We start from the raw sequence: 27,559 nt of genomic DNA, 5'->3' as shown, positions 1-27,559 counted from the left end.
CCCATAGCCATCACCTTATAATGAATTTGAGGAAACTTGGATAGTATAACATTTAAATATAATATATTTTCTGAATAGACCTTTTTCACGCTTCAGGTGTTATGCCGAGAAATGCATGCCTGCCGAGAATTGCATCCCCTGTCGCGGGAGCGCGCATCGCTCTAAACTCTCGCATATTGATGAGTAAACGGGCTGAAATCCGACCGAAGAGGAAACTTTTAAAGATATTCGTAACATTATCACGTTTATTAATCATGTAAGCGCTAAAATTGTGGGTTTTATTTCGCAAATTAATTGAAATAAACACTGATTTTTTTTCACGTTTACTGAGCCATATTTTGTCGAACGTTCTTCAGTGTCTGATGAACAAGTTCTCCGCAGCTGCTTTGAAATTCCAAGATTTTTCTTTTAACACCATAATAGCTTAAAACTTTACAAAACCGAGGCCCAATCCCAATTACGTAGAACATTTTATATTACGCTTAGCTGTCTAGTGTATTAATGTAGGGGAGATGCATTTTAATTTCTGAGCCTGCTAATATTTGCATCCCCTGTCTATTGTCCTGTTCATATGAAACTTATAGTGGGAACTCAGGGAACAAGTGTCATTATGTAGAAAAAATGTAATTTCCAAGTTAGCAGGGGATGCAATTTTTGGCAATATGGATTTCTAGCTTGCCAAAATTTGCATCCCCCCTGTTTTCATCAAATATGATCCAATTGAGGTGAAACTCATACCAGCAGTTCTTACAACTACTCTGGTCATGTAGGACAAGTTATTTCACTCTTAACTCTTTATTTCTCAGAGTTAGCAGGGGTGCAATTTTTGGCAATATGGATTTTCAGCTTGCCAAAAATTGCATCCCCTCTATTTTCATCAAATATTTTCAGAATGATATTAAACTAATACCAGTAGTTCAAAGAACTACTCTGGTCATGTAGAAAAACATATTTCACTCTTAACTCATTATTTTTCAGAGTTAGCAGGGGATGCAATTTTTGGCAATATGGATTTTCAGCTTGCCAAAAATTGCATCCCCCCTGTTTTCATCAAATATGATCCATTTGAGATTAAACTCATACCAGCAGTTCTTAGAGCTACTCTGGTGATGTAGAAAAAGTTATTTCACTCTCAACTTTGTGTTTCTCCAAGTTAGCAGGGGGATGCAATTTTTGGCAATATGGATTTTGCTCCTGCCAAAATTTGCATGTCCTCTCTATTTTTCTCAAATGTTATGCTAATAACATGGAACTCATAGCAGAAGCTCATACAGCTATTCTTCTTATGCAGAAGATGTTATTCCACTCTTAATTTTTTATTTGTACACGTTAGCAGGGGGATGCGTTTTATGGCACAGCCTATTATCAACCTGCCAAAATATGCTTTCCCTCTCTTTTTTTCCTCAAATGTTATCCTATTGATATGAAACTCATACCAGCAATTGAGGGAACAAATGTGATTATATAGAAAAAGCTATTTCACTCATAACTGTTTGTTTTTTTAAGCTTGGGGGGGATGCATTTTTTGGCATAGCAAATTATGAGCTGCCGATATTTGCATGCCCTTTTTTTCAGCTCAAAAGTGTCGTACAGATTTGAAAGTCACTCTAGTAGCTCAGAGCATACGTGTCATTGTCTAGAACATTTCATATAACACATTACTATCCTAATTCTCCAAATTGCAGGACATGCATTTCTGACAATTTTCATTTTGAGCACATTCTCAGATGCATTCAATAATATTGATGACAATAGCGGGGATGCAGATTTTGGCAACCTGAAATTCCACATTGCCGGAAAATGCATCCCCTGTTAACTTGGAGAAACACAGAGTTGAGAGTGAAATAACTTTTTCTACATCACCAGAGTAGCTATAAGAACTGCTGGTATGAGTTTCATCTCAATTGGATCATATTTGATGAAAACAGGGGGGATGCAATTTTTGGCAAGCTGAAAATCCATATTGCCAAAAATTGCATCCCCTGCTAACTCTGAAAATAATGATTAGAGTGAAATATGTTTTTCTACATGACCAGAGTAGTTCTTTGAACTACTGGTATTAGTTTAATATCATTCTGAAAATATTTGATGAAAATAGAGGGGATGCAATTTTTGGCAAGCTGAAAATCCATATTGCCAAAAATTGCATCCCCCTGCTAACTCTGAGAAATAAAGAGTTAAGAGTGAAATAACTTGTCCTACATGACCAGAGTAGTTGTAAGAACTGCTGGTATGAGTTTCACCTCAATTGGATCATATTTGATGAAAACAGGGGGGATGCAAATTTTGGCAAGCTAGAAATCCATATTGCCAAAAATTGCATCCCCTGCTAACTTGGAAATTACATTTTTTCTACATAATGACACTTGTTCCCTGAGTTCCCACTATAAGTTTCATATGAACAGGACAATAGACAGGGGATGCAAATATTAGCAGGCTCAGAAATTAAAATGCATCTCCCCTACATTAATACACTAGACAGCTAAGCGTAATATAAAATGTTCTACGTAATTGGGATTGGGCCTCGGTTTTGTAAAGTTTTAAGCTATTATGGTGTTAAAAGAAAAATCTTGGAATTTCAAAGCGGCTGCGGAGAACTTGTTCATCAGACACTGAAGAACGTTCGACAAATATGGCTCAGTAAACGTGAAAAAAAATCAGTGTTTATTCAATTAATTTGCGAAATAAAACCCACAATTTTAGCGCTTACATGATTAATAAACGTGATAATGTTACGAATATCTTTAAAAGTTTCCTCTTCGGTCGGATTTCAGCCCGTTTACTCATCAATATGCGAGAGTTTAGAGCGATGCGCGCTCCCGCGACAGGGGATGCAATTCTCGGCAGGCATGCATTTCTCGGCATAACACCTGTTTTGAAAGCGGATGAAGGGTTGGACAACTTCCGATGGCTATAACGTTAGCCTTTTAATGCTAGGAAAATGGCTCAGTCTCGGGGCAGTTGTTTTTCTTCAGTCCCTGGTTGTTCATGTGAGGCAAGAAAACAGCCTTATCCGTCGGAGCGCGGATCCACAACGGAGGCAGTGGATCCAGGCGATCCGAAGAGATGAAGGTCCGGACTTTTGCATAAAGACGGGGAGCACTTTCGTATGTAGCCGCCACTTCACACCGGAGGATTTTGTTAGCGGATCCACCACCAACCGCCTTAAATGTGGAACTGTTCCTTCCCTGTTTGCCTGGAATAACTTCACTTCACCGGCAATGAGAGAGTCTGATTTCGAGAGGGCTAAGAAGCGGCAGTTTGTCCTCAGAAAGCTAGCCAGGCTGAAGATGCTACTGTGGACCATGACTACACGGCACATCCACCCGCAGGTAAAAGATAGTATATTGTATATATTTTCCATGTAAGATAATTTCAGTAAAATATAACTGTTGCTATAATAATATTATTATTAATATGAAATATTATAATATTTTATTATCACATAATAATGAAATTATGAGATTATGTATTTTGTGGACAGATTAAGTCAATGGCTGTATACATACATGCTCCGACTCACAACATGTATTGATCTTCACAGAAATAATGTTTCAAATATATAATTAAAACTTATTGCTATCCGTATGTTTTGCTATTTTATTTTGTGGTTTTACAGGTGCACTTGATGAAGCTCTGGATTATATCTAGGAATTGGAAGCCAGACTTCAAAAGTGGATTTGTCTGCCACACTTTTAGCCGCTAATGTGCCTCTGATGACCAGATCCGGTTCTACACCAAATTTCCATCTGAATGTGTGTTACTGATCTTCTGGGAGTCCATTGACCCTTGCATGTCTGTTGGTGTTCTGGACCAGAGCACAGAAACTTGGAGAGGAAGCATGTGCTGAAGCCAGCCCTGCCTGCTGCCTGCCTCTGATTGATGAGTTCCTGATGTTCTCATTCAGGGTTGCAGTGGGCATGAAGGAGCAGCTCATTGCTGACATGTTTCAAGTCAGCATAGCTACTGTCAGCCGAGTGACCATCACCTGGGCCAACTACCTCTTCATTGTGTTCTCTTCCATCAACCTGTGGATTAATTGTGAGAAGGTAAAAGCCAGTATGCCTCAGAAATTTCTGAAGTTCTCTCCAAATGTCCTTGTCATCTTGGACTGCACAGAAGTTGTTCTGGAAAGGCCATCATCCCTCACCTTACAGTCTGAAACGTTCTCTGCCTTCAAGAACCACACCGCTCTGAAAGGGCTGATTGGAGTTGCTCCCTGTGGGTTGGTGGCATTTATTTCAGCGTTGTACACAGGCTGCATCTCCGACAAAGAAATAACGAAGGTCAGTGGAATCCTTCCTCTGCTTGAGTTGGGAGATGAAGTCATGGCAGATAAAGGCTTCCTCATTCAGACCTCCTTCATGAAGTTGGAGCCAAACTCATCATTCCACCATTTAAGCATCCTGGTCAGTTCAGCAAGGAAGAGAGAGAGGAGACCCAGACCATTGCTCAGCTGTGGATCATTGTAGAGCGAGCGATCACTAGAGTAAAGTGCTACCACATCTGGGATTCCCTGGTGCCTCTCACTTTAATAGGAACTGTCAATCAAATCTGGCACAACTGTTGTGTTTTGGCAAATTATCAAGGCCCATTTTGTTGCAGACTAAATTATTTCTGTATGTTAATTGTTTAATACTATGTAAAAGTAAAATGTCTAGACTTTTGCAAAAAATATTCAATTAAAACACACTTTAGCAGCACACTTGACTTTCTTTTTGTATTAAGTTGAATTGCACATATAATATCTGAAATAAGTTTCAGTATTTATATCAAATTGCTGACATAATTAACTCTTTTTTTAGAGATATTTTAACTTTTGCTGTAATTAATAAATACATTTTTGTCTGTCTGTGTGAAAGTTCTCAGACATACAAGTTATAGCCTTTGCACCATTACATTTATAAAGGAGTGTTAACTGTTAACTACCAGAAAAGAATAACAATTCCTTTGTGGGTCATTTCATTCTGTATTTATTAATTGCTTATTTACACACAACATTTAGTTCAAGATGGCAAGTGTCCTGTACTTGAACAGCGATTTATCTAGAGCAAAGGACCCCAAAGTGTTTCACACTACATTCGATCATTCACCCGTTCACAAATACATTCACACACTGAAGCCTTGAAGCAGTCTGACTGCACCTTCGCCATCAGGCCCTCTGACCACCACTATATCATTTGCAGAAGCATACAGAATGTTTTACTTAGTTATAAATTGGGTCATGAGTTAATTTTTTTTGTATATGACTTATAATATATTTTCAATGCTGGTATGTTTAAGTAAATGCTATAACTGATTAACAGAGTGGTATGCTCTTTTCGCTGCTTAAGGTCAGGCATTAAAGTACAGAAATTCAACATGTGCTCATTCCGTTCTTCCAAAATGCAGTCTTCCATATTTACTTTAGGAAACATTTAACAATCAGATAAACAGATCCAAACCCAGGAGGCTCTGAAAAATGTGTCACTGATTAGTGTTGTCATTCCAGATCAGAACCCAAAGTTAACAAATAACAAAGAAAAGTAATGTTTTTGTTTTTGTAGATTATCTAATAAAGGAGAAAGTCAAAAAAGCCGCAGCTAAAGGCACGCCATCATGTTAACCTAACACCTATTGCCACATTTTATCATGAATCTTTAACGAGAAGACGAGTTTCGCGTCCATTGAGCTGCTCAGGACATCAGGAGCCGTCCTGGTCAGACTGTGTAGGTCAGCGTCTGGTCAGAGAGGAAAAAAGTCACAGACATGTCTGTCCTGAAGGAGATCAGCTCAAATGTAAGAAATATAAAACAGACGGAGTGCTTAGTTTTGTTCAGGCGGACCAACCAGATCAAGGAGGAGCTCAGACAGGTAAAACGTAGACACTATACATTTGCGATACGTGAATGGAAAAAACAATTTAAAATATTCATTTTCTTTCTGTTTTAATTTTTTTATGTCTCAATTCACAGGGAGTAAAAAAGCCGTACAGAGAGGTGATTGATGTCTTCTGGGGTGACCCACACAGGGCAGGTCTGAAACCTCTTTCTTTTGTAAGACAGGTATGAGACAACTTAGAACCAAGGTTTACACACTTTCCTTGTTTTGTCCAAATAACTGTTAGCTGTCCTCTCTTATAGGTTCTTGCAGCTTGTCTCTACCCTCAGCTTATGGATGGAGACAAGCTGATGGTGGATGTCAAGCAGAGGGCTCAACACCTGCTGAGAACATGTGCGGGAGAGAGTGTAGGTAAGACTTGTGCATTTGTCCAGTATGAGATTCACTATATATGAAGACAAATTCATGGATGAAAAAAGTGAATTGCACTGCTAATTTGGGGAGATAATATGTGGTTAAAGGTGCCAGTAATAGTGATAATTGTGGAGGACACTGTCTATTGGGTCAGTCTTATGACAAAAACATAACAGAAAAGATGAAAGCTTTCATATCGCCACCAAGAAGAATCTAAAAAATGTTTTCATATATGATTTCTTTGAATTTGAAATAACTTTTGTCATGTCTCCAGGTTCTTACTCTGCCACAGCAGGAATACCACAAATAGTTCAGAGCGTCTCCGAATACATTGTGAGACGGGATGGAGGGGTTCCATGTCACCCTGAAAACATTTACATCAGCCCAGGCTCACAGTGGGCACTCACGGTAATTCAACACAATTCAATCTTCCTCTTCCTTTTGTTGGTAACCTGGTTAGCACAGTGTGTCGTCTCCTGGGCTCTTCAGAACATTTTTAAGGTCTTGGTGAATTCCGAGGCCTCACCCAGAACTGGAGTGCTGATCCCAGTGCCGTGCCACTCCACCACTATTATATCCCTCATGACGCTGGGAGCGGTGGCGGTTCCCTATTACCTCAGAGAGGAGCAGAGCTGGGCGCTGGAGACGGAAGAGCTGCAGCGAGCTTTGGACTCTGCAAAGGGAGTTTGCAACCCGGTTGCTCTATATGTCATCAACCCTGGAAACCCAGCAGGTAACAAAATCGAGGCAGTATCAATATGATTTGTGTGTCCTGTCACTGGATTTGAAACAGATGTATATTTTTTTATTTTATGTCTGCAGGTTATGTTCAAAGCAGGAAATGCATTCAAGAGGTGATTCGTTTTGCTGCAGAAAAGAAGCTTTTTCTTCTAGCTGATGAGGTTAGTGAATCAAGAGTTTTACAAAATATTCAAATACTGAAACCTGTGTAATGCAATTTCTTCCTCCTCAGGTGTATCAGGACTGTGTTCATGGGAAGGAAAGTGAGTTTGTCTCTTACAAAAGAGCTCTGGGTGAAATTGGGGCTCCGCTGTCAGACACAGTGGAACTAGCATCCTTCCACACGGTCTCGAAAGGCCTCATGGGAGAGTGAGTATGCAATCACACCATCTGACACATGTGCGCTTTTACCCAAACAAACACAAAAGCTCAACTTAAGAAAAATGAAAGTACTGAAGCATATAAGTGTTACTATAAGTATTACCATTAGTAGTAAGTGAGTCAAGAATATGAAGAAAATAAAAACTTAAAAAATAAAACAAACTTTTGACCTGCATTTTCTCTTTTTATAATGTTTACTCTTTTGGAGTGAGACGCAAGTTTTTCTTTCGTTGTTCACTCTGCCCAGACAAATGTCACTCCAAATATGGAAAGTGGCTGAACTCCCCAACATACTACTTACTGTATGTGATTGGTGACTCTAAACCCACTTTAATCCTTAATCTAGAGTTGTTTCTAAGAAAATACGACAGTGTTAATAAGTTATTACACCGAGTTAGCATTCAGAAACTCTTGGGAAAATGTTGTTTGTGTAATCAATCCTACGCAAACAAGCTGAACAAATGAATAAGTAGAACAAAATGTATAGATCTGTAAAGTATACACCACACCTTTCTGTGGTGTATACTTTGAAAGGTGTGGTGTAAATCTGCAATAAATAAATTCACATTGAGGATTTATTTGAGATTTTTACTTTAATTATAAAACAGCCAGGAATGTGTTGCATTATTGGAGAAGTGTAACGTTTACATATCCAAAATAAGACATCTTGTGTGAATATGCAAACATTCAGAAGGTGAGGGTACTAGTCTTTTCATCCCTTTGAATTTTCGTATTTTTATTATTTTCGTCGCTTTGTACTGAGTTGAAATTAATTAGAAAATACCAAGAGCTTAATATTTTCATCCATGGTTATTCATATCTCTGCCATATGAACAGCTTCAGTATGAACCACACTGATACCAAACAGACCCCCATACCACTCTATGCTCCACTCAAACTTCAGAAACATTTGTTTATAAAATTGCAGCTCATCACTAATTCATCCTACTATAAACTTGTGAAGAGGAATAGGTAGATTATCAGTTTAGATTGGTAGGAAATGCATAAAATATTACAATTTAGTGGCACGCCTTTACCTCACAGATATCTCCTCAGGCATTCATCATATCATTACACGTTTTGCAGTTCATATGAAAAAAAATGCTTAATAATAATTTTTTGAACTATGATTTTTAAGCACTTCATATAAGTCTGTTGTATTAGGTGTGGTCTACGGACTGGGTACGTTGAGCTTGTGAACCTTGACCCTACGGTAATGAAGCACATCGACAATCTATTCTCCACCAACTCCTGTCCCATTTTGGGACAGTTTGCCTTGGATGTGATGGTGAATCCTCCACAACCAGGAGCCCCCTCATACCCTCTCTATTTGAAGGTGAGATATTTTTATTTACCATAATGACTGGGGATACTAACAGTTCAAGCTGTTGGCATGATCTTCCATTGTGCAGGAGACACAGCATATCAGGGCCTTGTTAGCTCAAAACGTGAGGAGGGTGGAAGAAGTCATCAACAGCTTCCCTGGTTTTAGCTGCCAACCACTGGAAGGAGGAGCATTTGCATTCCCAAGAGTGTTTCTTCCTCCCAAAGCTATTGAGAGAGCCAAGGTTTCAGAATAAATGCACATTGAGCAATATAATGCAACTCATAATATACTGCCAAAGGTTCTTGTGTGTTTTGTTATGAGAGTGGATTTATTTGGATGTTTCAGGAGGCTGGCCTGGAACCGGACACATTTTACTGCATGAGACTTCTGGAGGAGGCAGGAGTGTTGTTTAGTCCTGGGAGTGAATATGGACAAAAGGAGGGCACCTACCACATCAGGTGAGACTCAAATTCTTCAATGTTTGACAAATTAGCCATTTTAAATTAACATAAAATGATTAAAGTTAACATCACACAGCACAGGTATTCACCACTCCCACTTGTCTCTGCAGATTTTGCATCATGACCCCCACAGACACCATGGAAGAAATACTGAAACGTTTGAGCGTCTTTCACAAACAGTTTATGAAGGAGTTTTCATGAAAACAGGAAAAAGTCTCTTCTGACATTGCAGTCAGTAAAAACAAAACTCATGCCTTCATATTGGCAAGCCATTTTATTGTTTTAATAAACAATAACAATGTTCTCAATTTCAATGACCCATCCTTACTAAGAGTAAAATATGCTTCATGATTTTGAAATTTTCCATGACGTCAAACCTTGCATGCAGAATATATGTATCTTTTAATCTACTTCACTTTCTGTGCCAGACATCTCAACAAAAGGGTTTGACTCTGTATTGTTCAGCAGCTCTACAAGTAACGAGATGAGATTTCCATTTTGAGAAATGTTAGCTTTACTGGGATTGTTGAAGTTGTGGTAGAGCATGGTCTGAATGGAAGTGCGAAGCTCCCAGAGAAGATCCCATGTCTGAACTGGGACCTCGCAGCGCACCAGAGACTGGCCAGGAAAAGATACCTCCACCATGTCGCCTTTTACTGAAACAGCAGGAAAAAAAGATGAAAACTTTAGTTCAAGTATGAAATAAGATCACCTTTTTTGACACCTAAGAAAAAACACTTATTAAATTAGAATATGCATTCTGATAAGCCTCATTTATTATATTTAAAAAGTACCTTTTAAAAACAACCTTTAAGCAGGTATCAATCATATTTCATTAAACCAACATTTCTCCATTAGAAATTCTAAATGTTGCCATTTCATAAGCAGTCAGTAGAAAATCAATTACCAAATCAAAGCATAGAGATAATCTTTTAATCAATGTGTGCATTTCTTTGTAAATTTGACTGATACAAACATTTTACAAATTTAATGTATTGAGACGTACCTGTATGTGTGACTTACAAACAGATTTGTTTAAAAGTTCTTGCAAATTTTAGAAGGTGAAGAAATATTTTTAAGCAGTGGATATTAGCCATCTTTAAAACGCAACCAGAAAAATTGCATTTCCTGTGAAAATGTTGTAACCTGAGTAAACTAACTGAAGGGGGATTTCATTCCAACAATCTTGCCACACTAGGACAAGACTTTAAAGAACTGGCATGTAGGTTTTTACTTTCCAAAAGCACACACACCCTTTGACAAAAAAAAAAATAATAATACAATTGTCTTCAAATCTAAAATGTATTGAGAAAAACGATTTCAACAGCTAGCTCCAACCACTCGTGCTCTCTACATGCACTGCGACAAACATTACCTGTCTCTGAAATGTCACAGTCAGTGAGCAGCAGCAGGGCAAGGGGGTGAACTGCAGAAGAGTCCCTGATGAAAACATTCCCGTTAGACTTGACCGCACTGAAAAAGGTCAGCCACCTGCTGGGGAGGTCCTCTTTGCCTCTGCAACAGAAGGGAGACAAAGTGAACATGACCATTATCACTTGGTGTCACTCTGCTGGGGAAAAGGTCTGAACATGATCAAACCTGTTCACTGAAGAGCGGTGAAGCAGCACCGGACCGCTGAGTGAGCGCAGAGCAAGATTTTTGGGACAAAAGCGCCCCCCTTTGGTAACAATGCCTTTCTTTACCTTTAGAAAAAAAAAAGGCAGCGGTATTAGGATGAGCCAGAATGTATGCAACATAATATTTATTGAGAGCAGAACAGTCTATCATTTAAATATCTTTTACTTGGAAATCTTGAGCCAAGCACAGTATGAAAGTGAAATGGACTAAATTTACTTGTTGCTTATTTTTAAGTTCTTTTACACTTTCACATGGATTCCTAGGCAACATGGCATTAAGTGCTTTGTGACAAAGGCACATTTCTATTTGATAGAGCTGGAATCAAACCCCAAATGTTTCCAATTGCAGGAATATTTATCTTATAGCAATTGCATAGAAGCACTAACAAAAGCCAGTATGCAGAGTTGTTTACCTGGATGAGGTTGGGATACAACCCAGCCAGCAGTACGGCCTTCAGCAGCTCGTCCTGATTGCTGTGCTCATTGTAGATAGAAGTCTGCTGCTGGCACTCACTGGAACGGGAAACCAGCTCTGCTTCCTGCAGGTTGTCACTGAACTGGGAAATGAGACCTGCCACAAGATGAAACAAGAGCAGGATTTTTATCAAACTGAAACTTTATTCCAAAAATCTGGAAAAGACTCATCTGAATGTGAGTGGCTCAGACAAACCATTGATAAATCGGAGACTGCCTCTGGACAGAGTGTATCTGTCCAAATAGTCATCTCTGTTCTCTCTGTTCCGCTCATGCTGGACTTTCCTCCAACCCAGAATCGCTCGACTGAACACCAGATAGTCGCTAAAGCTGGAGCCGCTCAGCTCCTCTTTGGCCTAGACAAACAAAGCACAATTACGGTAGTTAAGTCATAATAATCTTTTTCCAAAATTCTCTGGTGTTCTTTTAAAAAAAATTTTGCTGAACATATTTTCTTATATTTAACAGACTTGAAAAATACACACAGAGACTCAGATTGACCTTAGGTGTGTTCACAAATCATCAATATTTGCTTTAGTAGATCCAAGTGCAGTCCCTAATACAGTTATGCTTATCTGACTTATTATGATAGGTTTCTTCAAAGCTGCTACTAAGGGGTTTAAATATTATGAAATATTTAGCATTTTGTACATACGGTAAATTGAGCATCTAAACAATATTGTATTTATTTTTATTTCCTTTATTTGACCAGATAAACCCCATTGAGATCTAGATCTCATTTTCAAACAGGACCTGGGCAGAAGACTGCAATACACAACATCCTGGTTACAAAATAAAACCAATTATAAAACTGAGATCCAGAGATGAAACTCACAATTTATAATTACCTTTGTTACTATTTTTACCTTAAAGTAAAAAGAAAAAATACTTTCACAACAGAAACAAAATAATACATTTATTAAAAACAAAACTCACCTTTTTCACAAGAGTTCTGTTCTGCAGGCTGTTGAGGAATGGGTCTCTGGTGAGACAGGCAACTACAGACAACAGGGGCAGAACACACCTGAACATGGCACTCAGTACGAGGACTTTGCCCAGGCGTGGGTCACATGACATGCATGCGACACGCTCCCCTAAAGGAGTCAGGGTTTCTGTCTTGTCCAGGACTCCTGCCACAAATCAAATGATGTAAATGTGTTGTAACAAAGAGGTTCAGATATCAATTTGAACATCAATGTCACAGCAGATGTTTATGTGGATTTGAGTCCCTCACCGATATCTTGGAGGTTTTGGACAGCATCTCTCACAGCATGTGGCTCTGGACTGTCCAATACTTGGGACAGGAAGTCAACGGCCTGTTTATAAACACAATTTTTATATGTGTATATCTTTTTAAATGGTCATCACAAAAAATGGTTAAAAAAAAAGGCAGCAAGAAACATCTAAAGTACCTTGCAATTTGGACTGTGGATTTTAGCCTGCAGTACTAAACTCTCCAGTGGTGTGCGCAAGATTTCAGGAACAGGAAAGGGCGTCATGGATTCCAGCTGTTTCCTTGGGAACAGGTGGTACGCCTGCCCCGGCTGACAACGTCCTGCTCTCCCTTTTCTTTGTGTGACGTTAGAGCGAGATATCCAAACTGTGTCCAGACAAGAAACCTGCAGAAAAAAATTGTTTAGTTTTATCAAGAAAAATTGTTTTGGTTTCAGATTCCAACATGAAATACAAATTAAACGCATAAAAAAAACAACGACAACAAAAAAAACCTTTGTCCGCTGGTCATAATTCTGTTCCTTGTGAGTTCCTGTATCCACCACATGTACTATATCATTTATTGTAATGGAGGTCTCCGCTATGTTGGTGGTGAGTACAATCTTTCTCTGTCCAGCTTGGGGACGCTGGAACACCATCTGCTGGTCAGCTACTGATAAGCTTGAGTGCACTACAAAAAAAAAATAAATCAGAAAAGTCATCTTAGAGTTATCAATAACCCCCCAAACACCAAAACTTGTCTATCAATGTGTTCAGTCTTACACGGTACGATCATTTGTGAGCCTGGTGAAAAGTGTGGTTTCTCCTCCAGTTTTTCTTGAACCATCTTGATGTCCTGCCACCCAGGGAGGAAACACAGCACCGCACCTGCAGATGGAAGGGAAACAATGTAAAAATATGTCTGTGAAGCAAAGATATGAAACAAAAAAGATTATTCAGGCGAGTATGCATTAGTTACCTGGCTCTCCATGTTTGTCAATGTGCTCAATTACATCAGCTACTAAGTCCAGATCTGGTGCGGCCTCATCCGACCCCTCCTCAAACAAAATCAGATAAACATTTTTAAAGAAAAAGAAAAAAAAAATCTAAACGTAAACGTAACAGCTCTATAAAATTTCACCTTGCTTAATTCCACCCTGTTTTGGAACTTAGCCGAATGTCCCATCTCCTGCATCACATCCTCCAGGTACTTGTCCTTCACAGGGTGCATGAATCCCGGGACCTTTACAATAGGGCAGCCTCCAAAGTACTCTGCCAGCCTTTGGTTGTCCCCGGTGGCACTCATGAGAACAACTCGCAAGTCCGGGTTCTCGTCCAAGTTCGAGCGTAGCAACGCCAGCAGCAGGTCTGTGTTTACATCTCGCTCATGTACCTCGTCCACAACGACGTGACTGATTCCTTTCAGGGTTGGGTTGGACTGCAGCTTCTTCAGTAGGACGCCCACAGTGAGGAAGAGCATGGACCCGCAGCTGTTCTCCGGAGGGCGACTCTCAAGTCTCACCTATGCACAGAGGAATTACTGCGTCGGCGTTGGACATTACACTAGTTTCCTCTCACTACAGTAATTTCTTCCTGTCATTTATATTCCATGAACTGTGTTCACTTTGTATGATGTTACAACTAACATTTGGTTTGTAAGACATTACAAAACAAACTACATAATTATGAAGGGGAACATAAAGAGGTATGACATGTTTCTGAAATTAATGTGAGAACCAAACTTTAAGTGTTACTCAGTCTCAAATGACATAATTTTCTGTAACAATTAAAAAGAAATAGTACAAATTTATTGAGCCAGAAAAAGAAAACACTTTAAAATGAACCATTACCTGGTATCCGACATGGTGTTTCAGATGTGGCCCCATCTCATGAGCAACTCGATGAGCTACAGACACGGCACTGATCCGACGAGGCTGCGTGACAAGGACGTTGCAGTCTGCGCCCTCCCCATTTCTCACTTGTTCCTCCAGCAGAAACCGTGGGATCCGCGTCGTCTTGCCACATCCTGTCTCACCTGCGATCACAACCACCCTGGAGGAGCGCACGGCTGAGACCACGCGCTGTCGGTGAGCGTCGACAGGCAGCTCCACGCTGAGTCCAGGGTTTGCATTTTCCCACGCCTCCTGAAGCTGGCGACTGAGGTACCGAGCCTGATGTTTGGACATCGGCCTGTACGGCCTACCGGTGATAGCATCTGCAACATGGTCTTCTTCATCCTCTTCCTCCTCGTTTGCTGTCTGTTGTCCTCTTGCCTCTTCGTCCTCCCATAGTTTCTGTACTTCTGTTGCAACCGGGTACTGTGAGGAAAATAACTCAGAATGAATGGTTAGAGTTGCAGTATGCATCTTTCATAACCGATGTGCCATATTTCCATATCATGTCCTGACAGTACAATATGACACAGAAGATCTGTGGAGAAAAAAAAGAGGAAAAAAAAAAGAAGAAGACACGCTCTCCTGCTTTCTCCCTGGAGTCCTACTTCCATCTGCAGAAATCCCCACACCACAACCTGTTGTGAATGCCTAGGCTAGTTAGCATGGCTACTGTCCACACATTTGGCCTTCTTAATGCATGAATCTAAACAAGCAAGACATATGGAAAAGGAACTGACTTGTGTTAGGTAGTCTCTCATGCGTTGCTCCAAATATTCTGGAATCTCAAGTGGGAATGGACGCCTCTCTCTCTCTCCAGCCTCCTTTACTTTTTCTCGATGATACTTTGCATGAGTAAGTGGATTATTCTCTTCATCTAGCAGGTCACGCTCCTGCACCAAAAGCACGAGAAATATTTTAACATAATTATGAATTGCAGCTAAATGGACATCAGTTCATCAGATCTCCTCCCACCTTCAGCTTCATGCAGGCAAGTGCTGCAGCCTTTTTCTCTGCCATCACTCGGCTACGCGCCGTCGCTTCGAACATCATGCGCTCCGGCCAAAGTAGAGTCAGCTCGCACGTTTTTAGTTTTCCACCTGCTGTTCTGAAATGCATTAACTCCTGCAGGAAAAAAACAAACAAACATATATTCAGATATGAGGATTATACAAATGATAAGCTCCGAATGTAGAAATGTGAAAAACTTCGACTAACCCTGACTCTGCTGGATGAAGTGGCCACCTGGATCACTCTGGTCAGAAGAGATTTAGGTTGTGGAAAAAAAGAAAGAGCTTCAGAGACATTGGAGGCATCTTCCACAGGAGGGAACAATTCATCGGCTCTGGAGTTGGGAATGTTTGTCAGACAGTTCTCTTCAGGATCATAAAGATGGGAATGTAGCCCTCCTCTCATCCGGCCAGCTCTCCTCTTTGGGAGCTGATTGTTAGGACCAATCACACCCAATTCCTTTGGTAAAAAACAAAAACACAGGTACCATTTTTATTCAGAAACCAATTGTCTTCAGCAGATGCCCAATTTAGTTTGCCGGCGTATATTTTAATCTTAGTATAAATACAGCTGTTAAGTGTGTTTTACAGCCCACTCCTCCACCCAAAAAAACTGACAAAAAAAATGCAGATCTACGTGCAGCAAAAATTATACAGACTCAGAGAATCTGAAAACATGAGCAAACCACATATTGCAGATTTTTGGATTAAAAGAAATAACTTTGTTTTGTTTTACTTCCACTCCAGAAGTATGTTTCACGTCGTGTTGATCAATCACGCTAAAACCCAATAATATACACTGAGATTTGGAGTTGTAAAGTGAAAAGATGCGAACAATCTAGTGTGACAAATATTTTAGCAAGATATTGTGGAGCTCCTTTTGTTACTTTTACAGCAGCTTACCCTGAGTCTGAGGCAGGCTGCAGCAGCCGCAAATCGCTCTGCATCAATTTTCTTGGAAGCATAGCCCTCTTCTTTAATCTTGCTGGGCCACAGCAGCGTGACAGTGGCCTTCTGCAGGAGCATGGTTACAAAATACAATTGTCTCAAACACAAAAACCTCTACATGTTAAGAGGCATATGATGGGTGAAATCGAGAGGATTTCAGCTGACCTTGACACCAGAATGTTCTGTACAGGTGTACTGGATGAGCTGGGACAGATCATTCACTCCTAGTGACCGGGAAATGGTGTTGTTGAGGAGACTTTTAGGATCTGGAAACTCCTTCAGAAGATCTGGAGTACCATTACCTAAGAATTAAAAACAATGACAAGACACAGAGAAATGTTAACGCTGTTTGTCGGCACTTTAACCAAACCAACACACGTTGAAATATGATCTGAAAACTGGAAGCGGAATGATTTTTATCACATTTTTTTATGCTGGATGTCCTTGAGGTTATATACTGCTGCGACAGTCAACTATTAGCTAACCGGCATTTTTTTTACTCACCTCGTTTACTGTTGAAAAATGACGCGCTGTGTTCGTGAAACGTCTGCGCTTTTGACCCATGCCACCGCATTTCTCCGCTCCAGTTAAATGCCGTTTTCCCTGCGGTATGAGCACATTTGGCCACTTTGCAAAGCTCTCTCAGCCTCACGAGTAAGGTACCGGGCAGCGCCATCTTTAAACAACGTCTTCTTCTGCTTCTTTGGAGTGACGAAAGGGGGTAAGCTGTTTGTGGCGCCCTCTTCTGGGTGGATGTAAAACTGATTTACACACTCCGGTTCCTTCGTACTTTTTACTCAGAGATTATCCCTATATTGAGGTCGCCACGGATGCTGGTGCTCATCTCCAGCGGTCAAAGGTCAAGATTAATGAGAATAATTATTTTTAGGTTATTTATTGCCATTTGGGACTTTTCTCTAAGAGTGATGAGTGCCACTGCCACTCTTATGAAGAGGCACAATAGGAGCAGAGCAGCTGTTTAGTATTAAACTTTGGAAATGTAAATTTTTTCTAAGAACAAGATAGGGATATAAGTTGCAGGTGAAAATATACTCATGTTATAAGATATCCCAGTTTGTATACATGAAGGACAATTTAAACATTAAACTTATACTTACTTGATATTTTTATTACAGGGTCTTGTAAACTTTTAAATGGTCAGTCACTAAAACCACATAGTAGTGTAAGAAGGAAAACCCCAAATATCTAAGCTATTGAAAACATAAGTGGCAAGCTGCTTAGAGTGTCTGCAGTTTAATGGTAAACATTAGTCCAGCCACCTGCAGAATAGAAGGAAAACTCCCAGGGTGGGTTTGACTGGTCTTGTCTGGACTCATTCCCATGAACAGTGCTGTTTGATAAGTCACTTATCTTTGAAGAAAAAAGACAGAGATGGAACTGGGACTTGTTTTCCTGCTGGTTGTCACATCTGGTAATTTCAAAGTTAAAACGTGATCGTTCTGATTCCAAAAATCTGTGTGAAGCTCGCTATTATTTTTGAATTGGATCAAGATGAGATTTAACCTTCACTTAGGGTGTCATTTTAAACTTTGCCTTAATTTGCCTCTCACTTCTTCAGTGTCTGGGTGTGGCGTGCCCAGTTACTGGCCCAACACAAGTCGAGTAGTAAATGGAGAAGAGGCTCGTTTGTACAGCTGGCCGTGGCAGGTGAGTGAGTGAAGAGGGGGAAAAAATTATGACATACACAAAAGTAATGTGCAAAAATGAATTGTTTCTTTTTCTACCCATTAATATGATTTTATTACTTAATAATATTTAATCCACCGTGTTTGGGCATATTGTGTTTAGATATGGATTGTACCAGAGCTGTTGTCATCTGCTATAGAAATGTGCTACAAATATTAGCTTCATTGTTTTTTATTTTACCCTTAAGGTTTCGTTGGAGTCTTTTTACCCCACTTGTGGAGGAACACTTATTGCCCCAGACTGGGTCTTGACAGCCGCACACTGCATTACGTGAGAGTTTTTTTTTATGGCATTTGCAAGAGCTTACTGGCTATTTTGAAATGTTGTGTCAATTTTCTGACTGTTTATTATTTTCCAAATAATGAAATAAACAAAATATGCTACAATTTATTTATATCCAATCTGAAGAACCCAGCACGAGAAGGAGGTTACCTTTTGACTTTGTGAAAGTACTGTATATCCTCAACATAAATCAGGGAGCTTTCTAATCTTTTACTTTGGAAAGTATATACAACATTTTTGTTTCCAATCCAGATTCCATACATACAGAGTGGTTCTTGCTGAGCATGATATGGACAAGGAAGAGGGACCCGAACAGTCCATCATGGTGGCAAAAATGTTCATTCATCCCAAATGGAATGATAACTGTGTGTCTTGTGGGTATGTTCAACAATACAAAGTTTGGAGGAATGATTATTTTCTAAGAACTTTGGAAAATTACCAAGAATAAATTATATGTTTTCAGTACTTCACAGAGAACTCAGTTAGAAGGATATCTGGTTGGGTTTAAGAAATCACATCAGTAGGAAATAATGATGTAATTCACCAGAGCTATAATTTGCAAAAGACACTGAAATGTCAATATAACTAATGAAATCCACAAAAATTATACATTTAAATAGTTTTGTTCTTGTTCTGTAGGAATGACATTGCCCTGCTCAAACTGGAGAAAAGTGCTGACCTCAATGACAAAGTTAAGCCTGCCTGCCTGCCAGAGCACAGCTCCACTCTGACACACAACCAGCCCTGTTACATCACAGGCTGGGGTCGACTTTACTGTAAGATTTGCTGTTCACTCAGACTGTTAAATATGACATGGTTCTAATCATCAGTTTTTTTTTTTTTTTGGAGCATAATTTATGTTGTCAGTGTTTACAATGAGGGAGTAATTTTCTCTGCAGCCGGTGGACCCAGGGCAACTCGACTCCAGCAGGTGCTGCTTCCTGTGGTGGATCACAGCGTCTGCAGTCAAAGCGACTGGTGGGGTAGCTCAGCAAAGACGACAATGGTTTGTGCAGGAGGAGACAGCAAATCGGCATGCCATGTGAGAAACATCCAAAGAATTTAACGTGTTCATGTAACACAGACCGGTTGAATAAGAATCTTCCTGAAACCTGCAGGGCGACTCTGGGGGCCCTCTAAACTGTAAGGGTCATGACAACAGATGGTATGTGGAAGGAGTGACGAGCTTTGTTGACGGTCGTGGATGCAATATCCCTAAAAAGCCCACCGTCTTCACGCGGGTGGCTTCTTTTGTCCCATGGATCAGCGAGGTGAGGGAATCTATTCGCATAGTAAAACTTATCTGACTTTGGGGTACATACAAAGTAAAATGTTTACACACTGCTGCGAAAAAAAGATTGATGTCTTCGTTTTAATTTCGTTCTAAATGATCAAATTTTATTATAAAACAAAGTTTCACAGCTTTAAGACTATGGAACTGGTTGTGTCAACCTCTAATCAAAGCTCATTAATGAGTTATCAAAGAGCATATTTTCACATACAATCAGGGTGATTTTTCTTTTCACCTTTAAATTTTGAAGTTACCATTTAAAAATGGTAACGCTCTGTTGTACTGAGATTATATTTGTCTGATATGTTGACATTTAAGAGTGACACAAAATCAAAACAGAAAATTATTTTACTTTCACAGTAATGGATTTAATCATGTTGCATTTTCTTACAGACGATGGCCCAAAACTGAGGAAACCTTCAACAGTGGTGCAATACAGAACAATAAACAGTTTGATTGACTTTTTATTTTATTATGTTCATCACTGAAAACTTAAACTTATTATACAAGATATATAATATCCATTAAATTGCAGAATTAATTCTTATAATTAAATATAGGTGAAAAACTAGAACAGAATACATAAAAGCATAATCTGTAAACCCTTTAAGTTTAATAAGAGTGGTATTACTCAATTTCTGCTATACAGAGAAAAAAGTAATAGAAAAATGCAATTTACCCTTTAGACCATATTCTGAAGGGTAAATTTCTACTCTGATTATTTTGAAATAATCAGGGTAGAGAAAAAAAAATCTATAAACCTTCAGGGGCTAATTTCAATGGTTGCAAGCAAACTCTTGGAGTACAAAGCTTTGTAGATTTGGTCTTCAGCTTCACAATGGCTTGTGAGTAACTCAAACACTCAAGGGTTTGATGGTGTCCAGGTGAAGAAGTCAAAACCCCGGAGCTCCTCAGGCAGGTACTCCTGTTCCACCGGGCTGCTAAATTCTGGGTTGTATTTGTAGCCTTTAGCATAGCCCAGCTGTTTCATCAGCCTGGTGGGTGCATTGCGTAGGTGCAGGGGGACAGGAGGGAGGGGACCTTTGTGATTTCTCAAACATGCTTTTACATTGCCATACGCCTTATAGATCTCTATAGACTTGGGAGCTCGTGCAAGGTAGACAGCACATTGAGCAAGGATTACCTGAAAGAAAATGATAAACAATCTTTGTAGGAATGGTGGAAAATTAAAAAACAATCTATGATGGTAAGTAAGGCATGCCTACCTCACATTCAGGCATACCAATGAAGTGACAGGCTTGAAAGGTGGATACAGCCTGAGTGAGAGCGGAGGGGTCAGCCAAACCTGGAGGAGAAAAAGCAGCGAGACATGTGAAAATCAATCACATTTTATTCAAAAATCCAAAGAGCAGAAATAGAGGCATAAAAAAAACACACACCAAATATTAAGAATATTGATGTTCATAACATGAATAATTAAAAAAAAAGATTAGGTATGGGGGATAACAAACTGTGGAAAAGCACTTTGGAAGAATTCCTGTACTTATCTAGAAACATCTAGATATGTTTCTGTACTTTCCCAAATTCATAATTCCAGAGATCTTGCCCTTTTTAGTCATTTTGTTTTAAAACAAAATGTTATGGTGAATTTACAACAACTAGTTCAACAGAGGTCACGTTTTGAATATATGGATCAGAAAAATCTAAGGACAGACGAATTAAAGAACAGTGGTAAAGACTCAAAAGGGGCACAGATGGACGATTGGACAAACAGGATGGATGAGGAAAGATGGATGGATAGGCAAAAAGGCAAATGGTCAGTTGGACAAACAGGTAAACAAAACATTGAATGAATGAATAAAAGGATGGACGGGGAAACCATTGGAAGGGGCTGATTGAAGATAATGCTATAAATAAAATGACCTACCAACATCCTCGCTGGCGAAGCGGACCAGCCTGCGGGCCACGTAGAGCGGATCCTCACCGCCCTCCAGCATGCGGCCCAGCCAGTAGAGGGAGGCATTCTCGTGGGAGCCTCTCATGGACTTATGCAACGCTGAGATACAGTTGTAATGCTCCTCACCTATGAATAAATTACACACACATATTAACACATTAACACAAGTTTCCTCACCCTGTGAGGCAAGGAACAGCAAGTCCTTCAGACAGCTGAACATCAAAGGTCAACATGGAGGACAAACGAGTGATGAGACGTGATATGTAAATGGTTGGAGTAGCAACATCTACAATCTGAGGATTTTCAATACCTCATCTATTAATAACTATCGTGATAGATGTTATGGTGTTTATGAGGACATGGGGAACTACTAATCTCTGCCACAGTTATGAAGGGGCCAAATTATACAACACAGCATGACAAAAGCTGAACTCTGCAATGTTATATAATTAGTTTTGTAAAGGGCACTGATGTCCTCATAAATATGAATGATAATGTCAAGTATTAGGCATAAAAAAACACAAAAAAGTGGCCTCAAAGCTTTATTTGTTTGTGACTGCTTTAGTGCCTGCAATTGGATACATTTCTAGAAAAAGCTCCATAAGGATCATACAAGTATCACAGATAAGCCCAAAATGAGCCACTGTAAGATATTAATATTACTTTTAATTACAGAATAATTGGTCAAATCAAAAGGTTAGTGTAAACCTAAACCTGATAGAGTTATGACAACATCTGGCCTTAACTTGAAGATGTAACATGACAGGGCTCTTTGGCTAAACAAAACATTGTTACATGCATCAGATTTAAATATCCATTTGTTTTTTTTCTTCAACAACTGCCATTTTTATTTTTCAAATCTCTAACTTGTAAAGTAGCTAAATTCATTTCACTGCTACTACAATGTTAAACACTTTTGCAATTCATTGCTAATTTATTAACACTATTAATTTCTTGGATTGTAATTTAAAATGTAAATCAAAGATTCACAGTAAGTCAACAGATTTTGTTAGTTTGAGAATAAATTTTTGTTCTCAAACAAACCCTAACCTTAACCTTAACCCTACTGTCAAAAAACATTAAATATAATATCCTAGAAATTTTTCCAAAATGTGTGAAGGCTAACCATAGAGATATTTGAGGTCAATTACCTCCCTCTACTTGCAGAAAGGTTTGCAAAAAAACCGAAGATAGCATAACAGTCAGCAACATTTCTTTGCCAAAGAGCATAAAATTGCTGTAGAACACTACTTACAATGCTAAACTGCATGTTAACATGATGTAATCAATATGTGTTCTTAATTAAAACGATAATTTCTCTCGGTGTGCCAATAACAACTGCAAACTCCAAATTTAAAGCGGACCTTTCTAAATGCAGGAAGGAATAACAAAAAGTTTGATACTTGGAGCAAAGACACTCGTTCTTTCTCCAGTGACTCTAAGCACGTATGAGCTCACCTGCTTTATCATAGAGGATGTGGGACCTCTGGAGACCCTCCTTGATATGCTCCTCTGTCACCACAATCTCTTGAGGAAATCCGTGTTGTGTTGACTGGTTCAGTTGTGGGGATTTCATCTGAGCTTGAACAGCCAGCTGGAGACTATTGAGTCCAGTTCTTGCGTCACCATCACAGAGGTAGGCTATGGTGTCCAAGGCTTTCTGCTCTATGTATATAGTTGGTCTAAAACAAGAATACAGAAAATATATAAAGCATCAGAATATGACAGACTTTAAATAACAGATATTTCACTTTATGATTGTTGCAGTGGAAGTTCTTGTCGAAACTAAAGATTTTTCAAATTGCATCGCCCTTTATAGACACAAGGAGTCATGTCTATAAAGCACTTTAAAGTAGTTTCATGTGGCTAAGATGTAAAAAAAAGTACAGTACTATTATAAACACAGACAGTGCTAACTTCCTCTAAAATAAATCTCAAACTAATTAGAGTGGGATGCAGATATCTTGAAAATTGAAAGTATTCAACAGGAAATTACAAATTTAAAGCAAGCTCTTCTAGTAAAGAGAAAATTATTAGGAGAGACTTTCATCCATTATAGGAAAAATCCCTTTCCACCAATAGCTTTATATACCATGACAACCTATGTGTTTTCTAAAAATATTAAATCATTTTGAATAATATAGAAAAATCCATGGGGGAAAAGAAAGACAAAAACTGATCTAAATCAACGGTGACCGAAAAATAGCACTTACTCATAGCTACTGGTCTCGTCTCGATAAGAGGAATTTGTTGAATCTTGTCCTTGGACTTGGATCCCAAGTGCGGCCACTGCCCTGTTCAAAATTGAGCCCATTGCCTCGACCGACAGCTTCTCCAGAACCAGCACCCTGCATCTACTCAGCAAAGCAGCGTTCACCTGGAAGGATGGATTCTCAGTGGTTGCTCCAATCAGAGTGACGGTACCGCACTCCACATGAGGCAGGAAGGTGTCCTGGCCATACAAACAAAAAGTGAAAAAGAAGAAGTTAACTTAGATGAAAATACAAAACCTGAAGTAGTCTAGCACCTGATTTATAAGTTTGGATCAACAAATAAAACAAGTAAAATAAATAAAGTGACTTAATTGCTATGTTTAGCCTTTTAAAACATCTAATATTAAACAAAACCTTACATGAGACGATCAACAGCACCAACTCGTGTGTTGTCACTTATGCTACACACAAAAATGGAGCAGGAACCATATATTCCTTTCAAAATACCAGTTTAAGTGAGAATCAACAGTTTGTAAGTGGCAGAGCAGTTTTTAGAAAATCGAGCAATTTAATAATAAATTATCAGAGATCAAATAGATTTAATATGGAGTCCCACAGGGCTCATTGTTTGGATCCATACTGTTTGTGAAGAATCTATGAAACTAAAACGACTTTGTTGTAGTTATTGTACCTGCTGGGATTTGTTAAAGCGGTGAATTTCATCAATGAACAGGATTGTCTTTCTCTTGCACAGCCTGAGCTCATTCTGTGCCTGCTTGATCACCTCTCGGACTTCGTTGGTGGATGCACTGGTGGCCGACAGTGTGACAAAACGAGCCGATCCTTTCTTTTTACTCGTGCTGGCAATGATGTGGGCTAGGGTTGTCTGAAGAAAAAAAAAAGAAAGAATTAATAAAGCAAGTCAAGAAAAAACACACGACTTGACAAATATGGAAACATCAAATGAAACCGAGGCGTTTATTAGATGAACATTCATTCATAATTTTATCATTTGCAAAATCTATAGATTTAATTATATTTTGACATATACATTTATGATTTTTTTTTAAAAGAAAAGTTAATTAAAAATGTAAACAGAGACACTCCAATAGAATTGGTATTGAATTATTAGCAAACACTAAAATTAAAGCCTACTCACATCCATTTAGAATAACAATGGGCTAAGCTTATCACTTGGAATAGGAAAGACATATAATTTATCTCTTATTGCTGAAGTTAGAGGAAAGTAGTAGTTGCTTTGGGTTATTGGAGGTGCAGTATATTAGGAAAACATTGAAATTTTGCACATTGATATAGCTGTGCAATTAAACAAATTGGTGATTGAAGAAAAGTTCCATCCTAAGAGATGCTTGTCACCTATAACACCAAATGGAGTGAAGATGGGATTTTTTTCCCCTGAAGTTATTGATTTACTTTCTACTCGATGGAAGAGACAGATTAAATAATTGTATGATATACTATGGTGTTGCACCAGTGTGAATGTATCCTATCGCTATCACCTGCACACCTTTCCACATCCCGGTGGACCCCAGAGAAGAAGAGATGGGATCTCCTGAGATTCCAGAAGCGACCGGATGAGAGTTTGCTGGCCTACAACTTTGTTCTGGCCAAAGTAATCCTCCAGCGTGTTCGGTCTCAGAACCTCCGCCAGAGGTTTGTTTAATGATAACAGGGTCCGTGCTGGTAAGTGATTAATGTTCTTCTCAGCTTCGCTGTTTGGCACAGATGGAGTCTCTGTCCCTGTTGATCCCGACACAGTCAATACACGTTTAGTTCCCTTACTAAAAGCACTGACTGGACTTCGCTTGGCCGCACTTCTCTCAGGCTGAGCGTCAAGTTTGTCCTTGTTGGCTTGAAACAGAGAGAAAACCGAAGAAGAGGATTGTGTCCCAGGCATGGCGGAGGAGAAGGAGGAAGCAGAGTCGTTGACAGGCTCCGAAACGCGCACTTTCTTCACTGGAGGCCCACTCACAGCAGCGGTGGACGGACTGTCAGCAGCGCTGCTCAGCAAACATGTGTCCAGATGTCCGTTAATTGCTCCAGGTGTGAAGTCTTTGAAACAAACAGGACATTGAACTGAGTTCGAAATTGCCTCGTCCGCCATGTTGGTTCCCGCGAATTGTAGTTCACGTGACCAAAACAGTGGGTACTTCGGGATGATGACGAAACGGCGTGAGATCAGACCGGGGTCGTAAATTAACCGCGTTTAACTTACACCCGGGGACAAATGGTGCGCATTTTTCTCTGAATACATAAACTCAAATACAAGCAAGATACTGTCTGTGGTGAATGACGAATGATAAATCTGCTTTATTTAATTATTTTTTTTAAAGAATTCGAATTCCCTTTATATTATATTATATTATATTATATTATATTATATTATATTATATTATATTATATTATATTACATAATAGCCTACCTTCATTTCAAACAAAATTGTCCATATAAAAACAAAGAAGCTTTTGTCTTCAAGCAGACAAAACAATCACAAAATCGCACTTGTTCCAGTGTTCATATAAGCTTGATGTGTACCTTAGTTCACCATATAACTGCCATAGCTCTTACTTACTTTCTTGACAAATTCAAACTGCACATCAATGAAACATGCAGTTCCTCCTTAAAGGCATGAATAGTTGGGAGAATACTTCATACATTTGAATTGTAGATCTCCATCCTGGAAGCCTGAGGAAGATTTTAAATTGATCTTTAAAGAAGAAGGTCAAAGGTTTTGAAAAAAGACCACTTTAATTAATTGGTATAGCGTACATGTAAAATTTACATGCTAACATATTAGATTACATGAAAATGTATATCACTCTTGCTTCACATCTTCATCCCAAGTATCACTTCTTAAAATATGATTTAGTGTTTCAATACTCAGTCTTTTAAATAAAAATCTGGAACATTTAGGTTCTGTTCCTTTTTAGTTGTATAGCAATCAAAACACTTGTTATTAAAGGTTGGGTAGTATGTATTTTCCAGGTGTTAAAGGAATGCAGCCGTTGCTTTGTTACCTTCAGTTGTTATGAAAATTATTTGTTGCAGAAACAAAAATAACTTCCGACGCACCCCTTCACGGTGACATCATAACAATGAAACAATGATAAGGTTAGCCGAGTATTGCTGCTGGTGCTAGTCTGCTGGAGATGTGTATGTATGAGAGGCCTGGGAGATTGGTGGTCTGTGGGGCAGGAGTTCGGATGGGGACTGAAACTCCACGGTGGAGCTTTGAGGCCTTAGCCGGCACATTCTGGTGGCCAGTTTGGTATTTGTGGTTGTATTAAAATAGTGCAAGCTGATTATTTACAAGCATCTTCGACTGCCTTTGCTGACAGAAAGACAAGAACAGAAATTATTTTGATTTTTCTTAAAGTACTAAATTAAGTATTTCAGTTCACAAAGTTTCTGTTTGCATTTAGAACGTAACAGTTACAGGCTAACATGAAATGAGGATGGTGAAACAGCTTGTGTCTCCGACACTCTTTGCTGGCACCTGTCACTCTTTTATAACAAGGACATGCTGACCGTCCTTTGGCTACAAAGTGTCAATTGAAGTGGCTAGTTGACTGAATTAACAGAGGCTGTGGAGGATAATCTACTTCTAATGAGGTGTTCCTTACTCTGAGGAGGTACTGACATCTGCTGCTCTTGAAGCTCCTGTGCTGAAACTCCAAGGAACCCTCTTAGATAAAGATAGAAGGTAAAGGAAGGCCAGCGATAGGATGAGAGGTAGACTGAAAGTCATGGAGAACTTGGTCTCAGTGGGAAACACTTGGCTAATCAACAGCATGTGTCTGGTTATTTCC

At 39.2% G+C, this 27,559-nt stretch overlaps 4 protein-coding genes across 4 annotated transcripts; 2 read left to right on the top strand and 2 right to left on the bottom strand.

Moving 5' to 3' along the window:
* The first annotated feature begins 4,855 nt into the window (after positions 1-4,855).
* On the top strand, positions 4,856-9,452 carry LOC129362232 (alanine aminotransferase 2-like). Its single transcript, XM_055033668.1, has 11 exons — positions 4,856-5,853; positions 5,955-6,044; positions 6,123-6,231; positions 6,509-6,642; positions 6,724-6,967; positions 7,057-7,136; positions 7,208-7,344; positions 8,521-8,692; positions 8,769-8,924; positions 9,029-9,141; positions 9,255-9,452. The coding sequence occupies exons 1-11, from the start codon at positions 5,749-5,751 to the stop codon at positions 9,343-9,345; spliced, it is 1,431 nt and encodes a 476-aa protein (XP_054889643.1). The 5' UTR covers positions 4,856-5,748; the 3' UTR covers positions 9,346-9,452.
* dhx30 (DEAH (Asp-Glu-Ala-His) box helicase 30) lies at positions 9,358-16,993 on the bottom strand. The gene is made up of 19 exons (XM_055033667.1): positions 16,822-16,993; positions 16,483-16,619; positions 16,273-16,383; positions 15,578-15,829; positions 15,335-15,484; positions 15,100-15,252; positions 14,318-14,785; positions 13,609-13,989; positions 13,447-13,522; positions 13,251-13,355; positions 12,983-13,158; positions 12,668-12,874; positions 12,490-12,571; positions 12,192-12,385; positions 11,452-11,611; positions 11,195-11,352; positions 10,744-10,847; positions 10,520-10,659; positions 9,358-9,800 (listed from the first exon to the last, which is right to left on the bottom strand). The coding sequence occupies exons 1-19, from the start codon at positions 16,991-16,993 to the stop codon at positions 9,547-9,549; spliced, it is 3,480 nt and encodes a 1,159-aa protein (XP_054889642.1). The 3' UTR covers positions 9,358-9,546.
* A 666-nt stretch (positions 16,994-17,659) lies between these two features.
* LOC129361818 (chymotrypsin-like elastase family member 3B) lies at positions 17,660-20,057 on the top strand. Its single transcript, XM_055032942.1, has 8 exons — positions 17,660-17,749; positions 17,897-17,985; positions 18,212-18,294; positions 18,559-18,684; positions 18,946-19,082; positions 19,206-19,348; positions 19,425-19,577; positions 19,991-20,057. Exons 1-8 carry the CDS (start codon positions 17,710-17,712, stop codon positions 20,006-20,008), a joined length of 789 nt encoding a protein of 262 aa, XP_054888917.1. The 5' UTR covers positions 17,660-17,709; the 3' UTR covers positions 20,009-20,057.
* A 118-nt stretch (positions 20,058-20,175) lies between these two features.
* Positions 20,176-25,858, bottom strand: wrnip1 (WRN helicase interacting protein 1). The gene is made up of 7 exons (XM_055032941.1): positions 25,257-25,858; positions 24,420-24,614; positions 23,729-23,967; positions 22,974-23,197; positions 21,486-21,641; positions 20,824-20,903; positions 20,176-20,741 (listed from the first exon to the last, which is right to left on the bottom strand). Exons 1-7 carry the CDS (start codon positions 25,851-25,853, stop codon positions 20,460-20,462), a joined length of 1,773 nt encoding a protein of 590 aa, XP_054888916.1. The 5' UTR covers positions 25,854-25,858; the 3' UTR covers positions 20,176-20,459.
* Positions 25,859-27,559: the final 1,701 nt, after the last annotated feature.

The sequence above is a fragment of the Poeciliopsis prolifica genome, unplaced genomic scaffold (assembly GCF_027474105.1).
Source record: "Poeciliopsis prolifica strain line A6 unplaced genomic scaffold, Auburn_PproV2 SCAFFOLD008, whole genome shotgun sequence".
Lineage (NCBI taxonomy): Eukaryota > Metazoa > Chordata > Actinopteri > Cyprinodontiformes > Poeciliidae > Poeciliopsis > Poeciliopsis prolifica.
This window is presented reverse-complemented; position numbering and strand designations above follow the sequence as displayed.

Bases quoted from the DNA above. Each gene is read 5' to 3' on its own strand.
- LOC129362232 (XM_055033668.1), top strand. From the start codon at position 5,749: ATGTCTGTCCTGAAGGAGATCAGCTCAAATGTAAGAAATATAAAACAG. The intron at 6,643-6,723 runs GTAATTCAACAC...TGGGCTCTTCAG, and splicing joins GCTCACAGTGGGCACTCACG to AACATTTTTAAGGTCTTGGT. The intron at 6,968-7,056 runs GTAACAAAATCG...TTATGTCTGCAG, and splicing joins CAACCCTGGAAACCCAGCAG to GTTATGTTCAAAGCAGGAAA.
- dhx30 (XM_055033667.1), bottom strand. From the start codon at position 16,993: ATGGCGCTGCCCGGTACCTTACTCGTGAGGCTGAGAGAGCTTTGCAAA. The intron at 13,159-13,250 runs GTAAGACTGAAC...TTTTTTTTGTAG, and splicing joins CTCACAAATGATCGTACCGT to TGCACTCAAGCTTATCAGTA. The intron at 12,875-12,982 runs GTTTTTTTTGTT...TTTTTTCTGCAG, and splicing joins ATTATGACCAGCGGACAAAG to GTTTCTTGTCTGGACACAGT.
- LOC129361818 (XM_055032942.1), top strand. From the start codon at position 17,710: ATGGAACTGGGACTTGTTTTCCTGCTGGTTGTCACATCTG. The intron at 18,295-18,558 runs GTGAGAGTTTTT...TTTCCAATCCAG, and splicing joins ACAGCCGCACACTGCATTAC to ATTCCATACATACAGAGTGG. The intron at 19,349-19,424 runs GTGAGAAACATC...TGAAACCTGCAG, and splicing joins ACAGCAAATCGGCATGCCAT to GGCGACTCTGGGGGCCCTCT.
- wrnip1 (XM_055032941.1), bottom strand. From the start codon at position 25,853: ATGGCGGACGAGGCAATTTCGAACTCAGTTCAATGTCCTGTTTGTTTC. The intron at 24,615-25,256 runs GTGTGCAGGTGA...TTTTTTCTTCAG, and splicing joins GTCCACCGGGATGTGGAAAG to ACAACCCTAGCCCACATCAT. The intron at 20,904-21,485 runs GTAGGTCATTTT...TTTCTCCTCCAG, and splicing joins CTTCGCCAGCGAGGATGTTG to GTTTGGCTGACCCCTCCGCT.